The 15,949-nt window shown below is 43.8% G+C and overlaps 1 protein-coding gene across 4 annotated transcripts in view; it reads right to left on the minus strand.

The window, feature by feature from the left end:
• The window catches only part of LOC126279123 (uncharacterized), an 82,760-nt gene that overhangs the window by 35,434 nt on the left and 31,377 nt on the right, over positions 1-15,949 (minus strand). For 2 of the 4 annotated variants that reach the window (XM_049979602.1, XM_049979603.1), the window contains exons 3-4: positions 6,705-6,795; positions 6,071-6,443 (exon numbers count right to left, since the gene is read on the minus strand). In XM_049979602.1, the coding sequence (XP_049835559.1) occupies positions 6,180-6,443; positions 6,705-6,795 (355 nt within the window). In that variant the 3' untranslated portion in view covers positions 6,071-6,179. Of the gene's footprint in view, positions 1-6,070; positions 6,444-6,704; positions 6,796-15,949 lie in introns of those variants that run through there. The other 2 variants (XR_007550788.1, XM_049979601.1) reach the window with 1 other exon arrangement.

The raw sequence follows: 15,949 nt of genomic DNA on the forward strand, positions 1-15,949 counted from the left end.
TAGGTCCCCTAACTGACTTCAGAGCATTTCTGCTCAAGCTAGAAAGGTTTCTTGACTCACTTTATTGGAAATCCCAGAAATTAATTACATGTGGTGACTTCAATATTAATTTTGTATGTGATGTTGCAAGAAAAAGGAAGTTGGCAGATCTCCTAAATTCACATGATCTGATGCAGACTGTCTTCTTTCCAAGTAGACTGCAGGGGAACAGTAGTACAGCCATAGACAATATTTTTATTCATTCTTCATTACTAGATGGGCATCCTGTTAGTAAAAGGATGAATGGCCTTTCACACCATGATGCACAAGTTTAACAGTAAAAGGTTTTAGTACTCAAACAAATGTAACATATAATTACAAACTATGTAGGAAGTTAATCCAACAGCAAAGAGTTTTTTAAACCTCGACAAGGAACAAGAGTGGCAGGATGTTTATACTGCTGGTAACATAGATGACAAATATAATGCTTTCCTTAACACATTTCTCATGCTCTTTGAGAGTTGCTTTCCATTAGACTCCTCTAAACTGGGTACTAGTAGTAAAAGGCAACCTGGGTGGCTGACTGGTGGGATAAGGATAACATATAGAACAAAGCAGGAATTATATCAAAATATTACAAGTAGTCACAATAAAGCTACAATAGCAAATTACAAACAGTACTGTAAGGTGCTTAAAAATGTTATCAGGAAGGCAAAGAGTATGTGGTATGCAAATAGAATAGCTAATTCACAGGATAAAATTAAAACCATACGGTCAGTTGCGAAAGAAGTGCCTGGTCAGCAGCACAAGGTCGACAATATAAGTCAATTCGTAGTAAAAATCGCCGTATCACCACAAGAGAGGTTGCTGATGATGCCAGCATATCCTTTAGCACAAGCCAAGCAATATTTTTGGATGTTTTGGGCATGAAATGCATAGCAAAAAGTTTCTTCCCAAATTGTTTAATTTCAACCAAAAACAAAGTTGCGTAGTCATCGCTCAGGATTTGCTGAACATAGTCAACAATGATCCAGAACGTCTAATAAAGTTTATAGCAGGTGACAAAACACGGATACACAGGTATGACATTGACACAGAGGGCCAGTCGTCCCAATGGAAACTGCCTGAGAAGCAAAGAGCAAAAAAAATTTATCAAGTTCAATCACATGTGAAGGTTCTTCTCACTGTTTTCTTCAATTACAACACAATAGTGCATCATGAGTTTTTGCCTTATGGTCGCCCAGTCAATAAGGAATACTACCTTGAAATTATGCACCATTTATGTGAAGCAGTCCAAAGAAATCGACCAGAATAGTGGCAAAACCACACTTTTTCGTAAGAAACAAAACTATAATGTTACCTCACCCACTGTATTTATCAGATGTGGCCCCCAGCAACTTCTTTCTATTCCCAAGGCTGAAGAGAACTGTGAAAAGATATCGTTTTGCCACCGTTGATGAAATAAAAACAGAATTGCTGCAAGAGCTGAACACCATAACAAAAAGAGAGTTCCAGAAGTGCTTCCGTGATTGAAAAAAGCACTAGCCCAAGTGTATTCTATTTGAGGGGAATTACTTTGAAGGGGACACAGTTGATGTCGATCAACGAATACAGACTGGTTAAGAAAAACAAAATTCCAGTTACTTGTTGATCACATCTCGTATGTAACATTTTTACTACTTTGAAGAACAATGGAAGTTTGAAGATTCACATGTTTGCTGACAGTTACTTCACCTTTAGGGTTCTTACACCATTTGTAGGAGTGCGTTGAAACTTTGATGATTTGGGAACATGACAGTGAATATTTCTGTGGGCATAAGACCAACCCGCCACCTACGGGAATGGGTTTGAAGAGGGCTGACACAGCTGTACACATGGAGCAATTTCAATCAAATTTGTTTCTTAGGCCTAAATATGTCTGCTTGTGGCTGTGTATGTGTGGATGGATATCTGTGTGTGTGTGTGTGTGTGTGTGTGTGTGTGTGTGTGTGTGTTTTAGTGTGGGCGCGCGCGCGCGAGTGTACACCTGTCCTTTTTTTCCCCCTAAGGGAAGTCTTTCCGCTCCTGGGATTGGAATGACTCCTTACCCTCTCCCTTAAAACCCACATCCTTTCGTCTTTCCCTCTCCTTCCTGAAGAAGCAACCATCGGTTGCGAAAGCTAGTAATTCTGTGTGTGTGTGTTTGTGTGTTTTGTTCATTGTGCCTGTCTGCCGGCGCTTTCCCGCTTGGTAAGTCTTGGAATCTTTGTTTTTAATATATTTTCCCCATGTGGAAGCTTCTTTCTATTTTATATATATATAAACACATTTGCATATTCGGGTAAAACTGTGGGCAAAAAATTTTCAAGTGTGTAGATTAAATCTGAAAAATCGGTACTATTCACATGGTCCGTCATGCTCACAAGTGCAACAGTCAACAAGTTAGTTTGTTTTTACAGAAAATGGAAAGACCGAAAACACTGTATATCCCAAAGTATTTGAATACACATTTTACACTATATTTAATGCATACCACAAATCACTGTCTTTAACTTATTTTGTACTTGAAATTGTGCCTGCTTTATATACCTACTTAGAAGAAGAAGCATTACACTTCATGGTGTGCACAGCTTGTACTAAAATAAATGTTAGAGGCATCTCTGGTAAAATTTCCATAGAGATAAACTGACTACTTTATTGCAGTAGTCTACTCCACTATGAGCTGATATAGCCAAACAAATACCCCAATGTTATATGTAAATTGAAAGGTATAACTGCTGTTAGCTGCACTAGTACATTATGTGGAATTAGCGGCAATGAGTGAAAATGTGTACCGGACGAGGATTCAAACCTGGGACCTCCTGTTCAGAAGGCAGGTGCGTTAACCACTGTGCCATCTGGGATATGTCTGAAAGAACAGACACCATGCATTTATATGATTGATACACCTAGCTGGGCAATGGGTCCCCCTTCTTCAGTGCTGCACTAATAGATCTACATCTACATCGATAATCCACAAGCCATCATACAGTGCATGGCGGAGGGTATCCTGTACCACTGCTTGTCATTTCCTTTCCTGTTCCACTTACAAAAAGAGTGAGGGAAAAATGACTGTCTACATTCCTCCACGAGTCCTATTTTCTCGTATATTATCTTCGTGGTCCTTACGTGCAATGTATGTTGGCAGCAGAAGAATTGTTCAGTAGTCAGCTACAAATGTCGGTTCTCTAAGTTTTTTCAGCAGTCTTTCTTGAAAAGAACATCGCATATTCTCCAGGGATTCCCATTTGTGTCCCCGAAACATCTCCATAACACTTACATGTTGTTCAAACCTACCGGTAACAAATCTCACAGCCTGTCTCTGAATTACTTCGATGTCTTCCTTCAACCCAACCTGGTATGAATCCCAAACACTCACACAAGCAGTACTCAAGAACAGGTCGCACCAGTGTCCTATATGCCGTCTGCTTTACAGGTGTACCATTCTTTCCCAAAATTCTTCCAATAAACTGAAGTCAACCATTCGCCTTCTTTACCACAGTTCTCACATGCTCGTTCCACTTTATATCACTTTGCAACGTTACGCCCAGATGTTTAAACGACTTGACTGTCAAGCAGGACACCAGTAATACTCTATCCGATCATTACAGGTTTGATCATCCTACTCACTCGCATTAGATTACATTTTTCCACATTTAACCATTCATAACACCAACTGGAAATTTTGTCTAAGTCATCTTATATGTTCCAACAGTCACTCAACTTCGACACCTTACCATACACCACACCATCATCAGCAAACAACTGCAGATTGCTGCCCACCCTGTCCACCAAATCATTTGTGTGTATAGAGAACAGCAGCAATCCTATGACACATCCCTGGGGTACTCCTAACAAAACCTTTGTCTCTGATGAACACTCGCCAAATACAACATACTGGGTTCTATTACTTAAGAAGTCTTCGCACCTTTCGCATATCTGTGAACTTATTCCATACGCTCGTACCTTCGTTAACAGCCTGCAATGGGGCACCTTGTCAAATGCTTTCTGGAAATATAGAAATAGGAATCTGCCTGTTGTCCTTCATCCATAGTTCTCAATATATTATGTGCGAAAGGGGCAATCTGTGTTTTGCACAAGCAATGCTTTTAAAACCATGCTGATTTGTGGACATAAGCTTCTCAGTCTGAAGAAAGTTTATTATATTCAAACTGAGAATACATTAACGGATTTTGCAGCAAACCAAAGTTAGAAATATTGGTCTGTAATTTTGCAATTCCGTTTTTTTACCCTTCTTATGTAGTTACTGGAGCCACCTGCATTTGTTCCTAGTTGCTTGGGACCTTGTGCAGGGCAAGAGATTCACGACAAATGCAAGCTAGGTAAGGAGCTAGTGTCATAATGTACTCTTTTAAAATCAAATTGGGATTCCATCTGGACCTGGCGATTTTTATTTGCTTTCAAGCCTTTCAGTTGTTTCTCTATGCCAGATATGCTTATTGCTATGTCATCCATACGAGTGTTTGTCCGAAGGTGAAATGACGATATATTTGTATGATTCTCCTGTGTGAAAGATCTTTTGTGGGAATCTCAGAGTAGTGAACAGGTGTCAGTGGACAGGAATTGTGAATAGGTGGTGCTCAGTGGGAATGTGGATTGGCCGTGAGGTGCGCTGAGATAGTCAGTGCAGTTGCAACAATGCCATGTTCCGGATGGTGTATTGGTTAACGCACCTGTCTCGCAAACAGTATATCCTGCATTTGGATCCGGGTTCAGTACACATTTTCACTTGTCGCCACTGATTCTGCATACTGTCCCGCTGCAGCTGACACAGTGATCCCCTTCAATTTTTGTATAATGTTTCACAGCTGTGGATTTTCTGGGCGTCTGTTTTTTCGGACATGTCTAAAGGAACAGACACCACACATTCATAAAATACTGAACAGTTTGTTCTTTAGTTGCCATTTGTATTTTCTCTCAGACTTAACATGAAACCCATCTCTGGTGTTGATTTGAGTATGAGAAAATTGGCAGCAAGTTACAATGCCATTTTAATTACTGCTTAACTGGTAGGTTGTGCCTTCATTGGGCTAATCTAGCAAAATGTATTAGTTTTTATTTGTCATTATACAGTTCCCAACAAAAGAAATAAGATACACAATTGTATACTTCATATTAAGCAACAAACACACAGCAATTTATATTTCTGTGATGGAGAAGAAACTATTTTCAGTCTACATGGATGCAATTATAAAAAGAGGGGAAACAGCTACTGGATCACGTGGCCACTTTTACTGCCACTTCAAAGTAGTACAGACCAGTGAGGTATGCAACTGATATCACAGTCAGAGCTGAGGAAGCAGAAAATATGATAAACCCGAGGAACGTTCGAAAATTAAAGTTTGCACATAAACCTACTACTGACTCAGTGACTGCACTGAGCATAATACTTTCAGACTTGTGATGCGCAAATGGTTTTCATAGACAAATAATGTTTGAGCCTGTAACAATCACTGCAGGCTTGTTGCCATCCACTGTCAAACTTCTACAAATGCAGCCAGTGCTCGATAGTGAAGCAGAATATTTAAGAATGAGCAAAACACATCTGTTACAGATTGGGGCTAATGTCTATTATGCCCTGTAAGTTAGGATGGGTCATCTAATTGAGCAGAATTAATCCTGAATGATTAATGAACCATGTGATCACTGTACAGGTTTTGTAGATGATGATATTCAGGAGACTGCCATGGACTACTTGTTGCCTCTACAAACAGTCACGAGATACACGGAGGGCTAAATAAACTGATGTTTAAGTGAGACCAATGAAATGATATTTAAATGATTATGGTGATGAGTGAATAGCATATGTGTCAAATATAACATCTCTTATTTCTGTAATCTGTTGACAAATGTTTCCAAATGACAAAGTATTTTTTTTTCTAAATGACCATTATACTTATGCATACTGATAATTAATTGAAATCACACCAGCTTACAGAGGATGACTTTGCAGACATAAAAAGTTCCCAAAATTTAATGTGGTCATATTTTCCAAGAGTAAACTTCTAGTCTCCTCTGTTTTAGTGTCAGACTGATTAAAAATGGTGTCCAATTACTAGTTCCCAAATCAAAGCATATCTTTTTACTCAGAGAAAGTGGTTTATTTACACAGACATAACAACTACATATTTACAAATAAAATGCATTAGGCACAACAGCATTCACTTTTTCTCAGCTTGCTCCAGAGCTTTCAGCATTTCTACGTCTCTCTTGCGTTGCAGCTGTTCTGCAAACTCTTGGATTTGTTTTCTATGCTGTGCACTCTCAGGGGGATACAATTCTCTTCTTGTCTTAATAACCCACTCTTCAAAGTATTCTGGCTGATTAAAAAAATGAAACATAGCAACAGGAAATGAAAGATATATTGCCATTTTTGCAGCTTCAAGTTTCCAGCCTCCCATTATCTGCTCCTTTTTTATAACGACCTGAAGTAATAAATAGACTGTAGAGTTTGTTCTGTCACATTAATATCTTCTATGATAATAAAGGAAATGTTCCCCATAGAAACAATATACCTGCAAAAGTAGAAATAATAATTACTTCACACTTTATTCCTTGTGTCAAATTTTAATGTAAATGTAAATTCCATAAAAGTTTTTATTGGCAATTAGATATTCCACCAATCATTCCATACCAATATCTACAACAAATGTGTAATGGTAAACTGTTTAAATACTTTTAATTACCTTGTGAATAGAGAAGAGTTCACTAGTCCCACTTGGACACCCTTTCAGCACAAGCATGGATTTCTTACGGATGCACTCTCTTGCCTGGGCACTGAAACAACATTGAAGGCACCATAAACATACATAATTAATGTCACAAACAATTAACAACTTAACAACTGTGGAGTGCCAACAGGTTGCAGTATTGCTAAGACAACTGACTTACAATGTAAACAACAAGAGAAAAAAAGATAGATTGCTACTAAACGTAAAGGTGACACCGAGTTGCAGACAGGCACAACGGAAAGACTTTTACACATTTAGCTTTTGGCCACAGCCTTCTTCAGAATAGAAAACACATTCATTCACACGAGCACACATGACCACCATCTCTGGCAGGTCGTACTGAAGCGCCATTCCAGTCCGAGCTGCTAGTGATGGCGATCATGTGTGCATGAAGTGTGCTTGCTTGTGTACATTGTTTGATACTGAATGTATTTCTACTTGTATTCTATCAACTAGTGCTGAGGTATGGATGTTGTCTTTGAGTGTTTACCATATACACTCCTTAATTACTGAATCACGGACAGCTTAAAAGATATCGGAGAAAAGTATCAGTGCAAGCATTGTGGGATCGTGATGCCTCAATGTACGGCTGACTCAGCCAGTGGTTGAGTTTGTAGATAGCCCTAGTTATGACCTTAATCCCTGATACTTATATATATGGCACAGTTTTTCTCTTCTGCTAATTTTGATAGCAATTTTACACAGAGAAACATGGTGATGACCAGTATCGAAAAGTCAAATTACGAATTCCACCATGAGAAAAGTGGAAGATGATGTTAACATGTTCAGCAAGATATAAGAATGTCAGTTAAGCACAAGAATTCGATTTGTGAGACTTTAAGATACTGTTTCATTATACCAGAAGGAAGAATCTGAGAGCTCCACGACTTCTCAACTTGAGGCAAAAGAGGTGGACTAATTTTCTTTAATCTTCTTTCATATTACTTAAAATCAAAATGCTGTACAGAAAAACTGGCATTTAATTAAATTAAACTAAACATATTTAAAAAAATTACACACAAATTTAAATGATGACTTATTCAATTAAACTGAAAATACTTCATTCAATTTCTCAGTTTAATTTTCAAATTTTTGTCTCCCCAATGAAGCAACATGTATTCAGTCCATCGTGAACCAAGCTATTTATGGAGACTATTAAGTGTCATAACTCATGCGCTATCAGCAGATTTTCTTGTAATGAAGGTATTCACCTGGTTGGTTGGTTTGAAAGAGGGGGGTGGAAGGGACCAAACTGCGATGTCATTGGTCCCTTGTTCTCAGTCAAATAATTACGCAACGGAAAGAAGAAAAGAAAGGAGACGTACAGCACAATACCAAGAGAAAGGAAGAACCAGAAGAATGACAGAAGGACAACCAACACTACTATGGACAAAAACAGGAAAAGAAAACCACAGAGAGAAGCAAGAAACAGGCAGAAGCGGTAAAAACAAGAGAGCAGATGACCGTGGCTGGCTGACCACGAGAATAAAAAGGAAAAGCCAGCCACTCTGTGACACATTAAAACATCCACCCTAAAAGCATTAAAGTGGAGAACACAAAGGGACAAAGGACATGCACTAAAATTTATACAGAATGATAAAACCCACTACTGCGTATAAAATGTAAAACTAAATTAGCCGATGAGGCATTGTCAGCTAAAATTAATGGCAACGAGTCCGATAACTGAAGAGTTCGGCGCAGGGCAGCTAAAGAAGGACAGCTCACCAAGATATGGGCCACTGTCAGCCAAGTGCCGCACCAACACTGAGGTGGGATATTACAGTGCAGGAGGCAGCCGTGTGTCACCCAAGTGTGGGCAATGCGGAGCCGGCAGAGAACCACAGAGTCCCTGTGAGAGGCCCGCATGGAGGACTGCCACACATTCATAGTCTCCTTAATGGCAAGCAATTTGTTGTGCATGCTTGGGGTATGTCATTTCATCTCCCAAAGCCACAAAACCTTGCGTCTTTGTACTGAACGCAGGTCAGTTGCAGAGAAGCCGATCTCCATAAGCAGTTTCCGCATAGCCTGTTTAGCCAACCTGTCGGCGAGTTTGTTGCCTGAGATTCCGACATGACCTGGGATCCAGACCAACACTACTGAACGACCGGACCGTTCCAGGGAATAGATGGACTCCTGGATGGTCGCTATCAAAGGATGATGAGGGTAGCACTGGTTGAGAGCTTGTAGGCCGCTCAAGGAGTCAGTACACAGAAGAAATGCCTCCCCACGGCATGAATGGATGTGCTCTAAAGAACGAGATATAGCCACCAGCTCGGCAGTGAAAACACTGCAGCCATCGGGCAAGGAATGCTGTTCAGTATGTCCTCCATGGACATACGTGAAGCTGGCATGAACATCAGCCATCGAGCCATCAGTGTAAACCACTTCATTGTCTCAGTACTTGTCAAGAATCGAGAGGAAATGGCAGTGGAGAGCCACGGGGTTAACTGAAAGGTCCAGGCGAAGCTGCGGCATAAGTGTACACCATGGAAATGTACGGGAATGGACCTGAAGTGTAGGTGGTAAAGACAAGGACTTCAGTTCAGAAAGAAGGGATCAGACACGAACTGCAATTGGAAGCCCTGACCTGGGCTGCCGATGTGGGAGATGAACCGACGTGGATGGGAAAAGGAGAACTATGAACGTGTGCTACGTAACTGGCCAGCAGTTGTGCACGCCTGACCTGCAATAGAGGCACTCCGGCTTCTACAAGGACAGTGATCACCGGACTCATCCTAAAAGCTCCTGTCACTAGGCCAATGCCACAGTGGTCCACTGGGTTGAGTAAATGCAACGCTGAAGGTGACACCAAACCATAAATCAAACTCCCATAGGGAATGCAGGATTAAACAAGGGCTCTGTAGAGCTGCAGCAGCATAGAGCGACCTGCACCCCAGTTGGTGTTGCTCAGGAAGCAGAGGGTCATGAGGTGCTGCCAGCACTTCCATTTAAGCAGCCAAAGGTGAGAAAGCCAAATCAATTGGGCATCGAAAACCAGTCTTAAGAATCGATATGTCTCTACTACAGTGAGTGGATTGTCATTAAGGTGAAGTTCTGATTCTGGATGAACAGTACGACACCAACAGAAGTGCATAACATGTGACTTTATGGCTGAAAACACGAAACCGTGGGCTAGAGCCCATGACTACGCCTTGTGGATGGCTCCCTGTAGGCACCGCTCAGCAACACCAGTACTGGTGGAGCAGTATGAAATGCAGAAGTCATCTGCATACAGAGAAGATGAGACAGACGGCCCTACAGCTGCTGCTAGAACATTAAGGGCCACTAAAAATAGAGACACAATACAAAGCCCTGCGGGACTCCATTCTCCTGGATATGAGGGGAACTATGGGAGGCACCACCCTGGACACGGAAAGTACGAAGCGACAGGAAATTCTGGATAAAAATCAGGATTGGGCCTCGGCGACCCCATTCATATAATGTGGCCAGGTAGTGTCATACACTTTTCGTAAAAAAAAAAAAAAACAAAGATTATCAGTGGTAAAGAGACCCTGGCGGAAGCCGCCCTCACATGGAGCCAGTAGGGCATGACTCCAGCACCCAACCCAACCCAACCCCAGACACACTATACGTTCCAGCAGCTAACAGAACATTGGTGAGACTGACGGGCCGATAGCTATCCACATCAAGCGAGTTTTTACTGGGTTTGAGCACCGGAATGATGGTGCTCTCCCACCACTGCGATGGAAAGATGCCATCGCACCAGATCCAGTTGAAGATGACGAGGAGACATCGCTTGTAGTCAGATGAGAGATGTTGAATCATCTGACTGTGGATCAGATCTGGTCCAAGAGCTGTGTCGGGGGCAATGTGCAAAGGCACTGAGAAGCTCCAACACTGTAAATGGGGCATTATGGGATTCACTGTGGCATGCAGTAAACAAGAGGACTTTCCCTTCCAGCCGCCGTTTGAGAGTGCGAAAGGCTGGAGGGTATTCTCCGAAGCAGAGGCTCAAACATAGTGCTCGGCAATTGTGGTTGCGTCGGTAGATAACACGCCATTTATGTTAACACCAGGAACACCTGTTGGGGTCTGGTACCCAAAAACACATTTGATTTTTGCCCGGACTTAGGAAGGTGATGTATGGCACTCAATGGTCAAGACATCTCTCTCCCAACAGTCCTGCTTCCGTCGTTTGATGAGTTGGCGAACGTGAGCATGGAGCCATTTAAAGGCTATGATGTGCTCCAGGGAAGGGTGCCGTTGTAGAGCTCGCCAATGCTCCTTAATTGCTACAGTGACTTCTGGCGACCACAAAAGGACTTCCGATGACCACAAAGGGACTATCTTTCGCCGGGTGCATCTTAAACAGACTTCTTCAGTAATAGAACCCAGTACGTTGTCCTCAATGGCGAGTGTTCATCGTAGGTGAGGGTATCATCTGGAGTGCCCCAGGGAAGTGTGGTAGGTCCGCTGTTGTTTTCTGTCTACATAAATGATCTTTTTGATAGGGTGGATAGCAATGTGCAGCTGTTTGCTAATGATGCTGTGGTGTACGGGAAGGTGTCATCGTTGAGTGACTGTAAGAGGATATAAGATGACTTGGACAGGATTTGTGATTGGTGTAAAGAATGGCAGCTAACTCTAAATATAGATAAATGTAAATTAGTGCAGATGAATAGGAAAGAGAATCCTGTAATGTTTGAATACTCCATTAGTAGTGTAGCACCTGACACAGTCACGTTCGTTAAATATTTGGGTGTAACATTGCAGAGCGATACAAAGTGGGACAAGCATGTATTGGCAGTTGTGGGGAAGGTGGATAGTCGTCTTCAGTTCATTGGTAGAATTTTGGGAAAATGTGGTTCATCTGTAAAGGATACCGTTCATAGATCACTAATACGACCTATTCTTGAGTAATGCTCGAGGTTTGGGATCCCTATCAGGTCAGATTGAGGGAGAACATAGAAGCAATTCAGTGGCTGGCTGCTAGATTTGTTACTGGGAGGTTTTATCATCACGCGGGTGTTACGGAAATGCTTCAGGAACTCGGGTGGGAGTCTCTGGAGGAAAAGAGGTGTTCTTTTCGTGAATCGCTATTGAGAAAATTTAGAGAACCAGCATTTGAGGCTGACTGTAGTACAATTTTACTGCCGCCAACTTACATTTCGCTGAAAGACCACAAAGATAAGATAAGAGAGATTAGGGCTTGAACAGAGGCATATATGCAGTCATTTTTCCCTCGTTCTGTTTGGAAGTGGAACAGGGAGAGAAGATGCTAGTTGTGGTACGAGGTACCCTCCACCATGCACCGTATGGTGGATTGCGGAGTATGTATGTAGATGTAGATGAAGAAGAGTGAGGGATCACATTTTCTGCCACGGAAACAATTGTTGTAGTCACCTGCTAACCATCACATCGAGGTTACCGTGTGGGGGAGATTCTATGGTGACAGCAGAGGTGTGAAAGTTTCACAGTCCACCTTGTTTAAAGCCCATCTGAGCAGGCATCCGTGGGCTTGATGCCAGGGCAGTGAGAGAAAGATGAAGAAGTGATCACTATCACACAGGTCGTCATGTGCTCTCCAGTGGATAGATGGGAAAAGTCTGGACTTCAGACTGATAAATCAATGGCTGAGTAACTACCATGAGCCACACTGAAATTTGTGGCGTCCCCAGTATTTAAGAGGCAGAGGTCAAGTTGTGACCGTAAATTTTTTCCATCTCTGTCTTGGCCAGTAAGCACGGTGCCATCCCATCAGGGGTTATGGGCGATAAAATCTCCCAAAATTAGGAAAGGTTTAGGGAGTCGATCAATCAGTGCAATTAATATGTTCAGGGACATTACACCATCTGTAGGACACACATGGCAGACAGTTATTTCCTGCACTATCCTTATTCTGACAGCCACAGCTTCAAGAGGGTTTTGAAGGAACACAGGTTCACTACAGATTGAGTTTAGGACATAAACACAAACTCCACCTGACACACTATTACAGTCATGTTCCTATAGAATCCCTTATAGCTGCGGAGGGCAGGGGTCTGCATTGCCAGGAACCAGGTTTCCTGGAGGGAAATGCAGAAAGCAGGTGTAAAGCTTAACAGGTGCCATAGCTCAGCCAGGCAGTGGGAAAAACCGCCACAATTCCACTTGTGAATGACGTCATCGTGAGACTGGGAAGGCATGGAAAATTCGATCTCTCAAAGGCCTTTGCTTGTGTAAACTATGGAATTCTTTTAGATAAGCTTGCCTTTCGCGGGCAAGTGCTCTACCATCTGAGCTACCAAAGCACGACTAACGCCCGGTACTCACAGCTTTACTTCTGCCAGTATCTCGTCTCCTACCTTTCAAACTTTACAGAAGCTCTCCTGCGAACCATGCAGAACTAGCACTCCTGAAAGAAAGGATATAGCGGAGACATGGCTTAGCCACAGCCTGGGGGATGTTTACAGAATGAGATTTTCACTCTGCAGCGGAGTGTGCACTGATATGAAACTTCCTGGCAGGGCACATGGAGTATTGAGATGTGATGGGCATCCACAGTCTCGGCATGTGACACTGGAAGTACAATGGGAAGACATATGGCTGAACTTCCAGCATCTAAAGCACCGCCTCGGGGGAGGGATATAGGGCTTTACATCACTCCGGTAAACCATCACCTTGACCTTCTCTGGCAATGTATCACCCTCAAAGGCCAAGATGAAGGCACCGGTGGCAACTTTATTGTCCTTCGGACCCTGGTGGACACGCCGGACGAAATGTTCACCTCGCGACATGCTGAACGAAATGTACACCTCTCCATTCTAAATTGGCACGCAGCTCATTGCCGGACTGCAAAAGAAGATCCCTGTGAAATATGATACCCTGAACCATATTTAAGCTCTTATGGGGCGTGATGGTTATAGAAACACTCCCCAGCTTGTCACAAGCAAGTAACACTCGTGACTGGGCAGAGGATGATGTTTTGATCGAGACTGACCCAGATATCATTTTGGACAAGCCGTCCACCACCCCAAACTTGTCCTCTAAATGCTCTACAAAAAACTGAGGCTTCATTGTCATGAACGATTCCCCGTCAGCTCTCGAACATATGAGGTACCAGGGCGAATAAGAGCTGCTGCCATCCTTAGCCTGACATTCCTCCCATGGTGTGGTCAGAGAGGTTGGTTGGTTGGTTTGTTTGTGGGATTAAAGGGACCAGACTACTATGGTCATCGGTCCCTTGTTCCATAAAATCTAAAACCACCCGAAGAGAATAAAAAACGAACAACAGGAAAGACAGCAGCCGAAATAGGACATGAAATACTCTGACAGAGACCAGACAAAACAAATTAGAACACACAGTGTGACGGTGGTTGGCCGACTGTAGAGAAAAAGAGGAAAAGCCAACCACCAAGAACACTTTAAAAACTCAGTTTAAAATCAGAGGCTAAAAGCCAGAATCAACACTAAAAAACTCAGATTAAAGGATAAAAACACCTTGCCCGAATAAAACACAAAACCAAGTCCACCATGGCAGAGTCATCTGATAAAAGAGCAGAGAGCGTGTCAGTCGTTGCAAAAGTCTGCCTGAGCACGGTTAAAAGGGCGCACTCCGACAGAATATGGACCACCGTCAAGGACGCCCCACAACGACAAAGAGGGGGATCCTCACGACACAGTAAATAACTGTGTGCGAGTCGGGTGTGGCCAACGCGGAGCCGACAAAGAACGACTGAGTCCCTGCGGTTGGCTTGCATGGATGACCACCACACAGCCGTCGTGTCCTTGACGGCACGGAGTTTGTTAGGGGTGGTCAGACCGCGCCATTCAGCATCCCAAAACGAGAGAACTTTGCGGCGTAAGACTGCCCGCAAATCAGCCGCCAGAAGGCCAATCTCCAGAGATGGCGCACTGGCGGCCTCTTTCGCCAGGCGGTCAACAGTTTCATTGCCGGGTATACCAACATGGCCTGGGGTCCAAACAAAGACCACAGACCTGCCGCTATGGGCGAGAGTATGCAGGGACTCCTGGATAGCCATCACCAGACGCGAACGAGGGAAACACTGGTCGAGAGCTTGTAAACCACTCAGGGAATTGCTACAGATAACGAAGGACTCACCTGAGCAGTAGCGGATATACTCTAGGGCAGGAAAGATGGGGACCAGCTCAGCAGTGTAAACACTGCAGCCAGCCGGCAACGAACGTTGTTCAGAATGGTCCCCTAGAGTTAGTGCATAACCGACTAGACCAGCAACCATCGAACCGCCGGTGTAGACAACGCCAGAGCCCTGATACGTGGTCAGGATGGAAATAAAGCGGCGTCGGAAGGCCTCCGGAGGGACTGAGTCCTTCGGGCCATGTGCCAAGTCGAGCCGAAGGCAAGGGCGAGGCACACACCATGGGGGTGTACGCAGAGGGGCCCGGAAAGGAGGTGGAACAGGGAAACACCCAAGCCAGGAAAGAAGCTGTTTGACACTTACGGCGATCGGACAACCCAACCGGGGCCGACGTTCTGGCAGATGAACGACTGACTGCGAGAAGAGAACACGATAATTTGGATGCCCGGGCAAGCTAAAACCATGGGCAGCATAAGCAGGCAGTAATTGTTGGCGTCGTAACCGCAGTGGAGGGACACCTGCCTCCACAAGTATGCTGTCCACAGGGCTGGTTCAGAAGGCACCAGTGGCAAGGCGTATCTCACTGTGGAGGATTGGGTCCAGCACCCGCAACGCAGATGGGGATGCTGAGCCATAAGCCAGACTCCCGTAGTCCAGACGGGACTGGATTAACGCCAGGTAAAGCTGTATGAGAGTAGATCGGTCGGCGCCCCACCTGGTGTGGCTCAGGCATTGCAGAGCATTTAGACGCCGCCAACACGCCTGTTTAAGCTGCTGAATATGAGGCAGCCAAGTCAACCGGGCATCAAAAACCACCCCCAAAAACCTATGTGACTCCACCACTGTAAGAAGCTCGCCATCGAGATAAAGCTGCGGCTCCGGGTGAAGAGTGTGTCGCCGGCAGAAATGCATAACGCAGGTCTTGGCTGCCGAAAACTGAAAACCATGCGCTACAGCCCAAGACTGCGCCTTGCGGATTGCGCCCTGTAGCTGACGTTCAGCAGCTGCAATGCCAATAGAGCGGTGGTAAAGGCAGAAGTCGTCAGCATACAGGGAAGCGGAGACAGAATTTCCCACTGCCGCAGCGAGCCCGTTAATGGCTATTAAAAACAGACACACACTGAGAACAGAACCCTG

Source organism: Schistocerca gregaria, chromosome 6, assembly GCF_023897955.1.
Source record: "Schistocerca gregaria isolate iqSchGreg1 chromosome 6, iqSchGreg1.2, whole genome shotgun sequence".
NCBI classification, from domain to species: domain Eukaryota; kingdom Metazoa; phylum Arthropoda; class Insecta; order Orthoptera; family Acrididae; genus Schistocerca; species Schistocerca gregaria.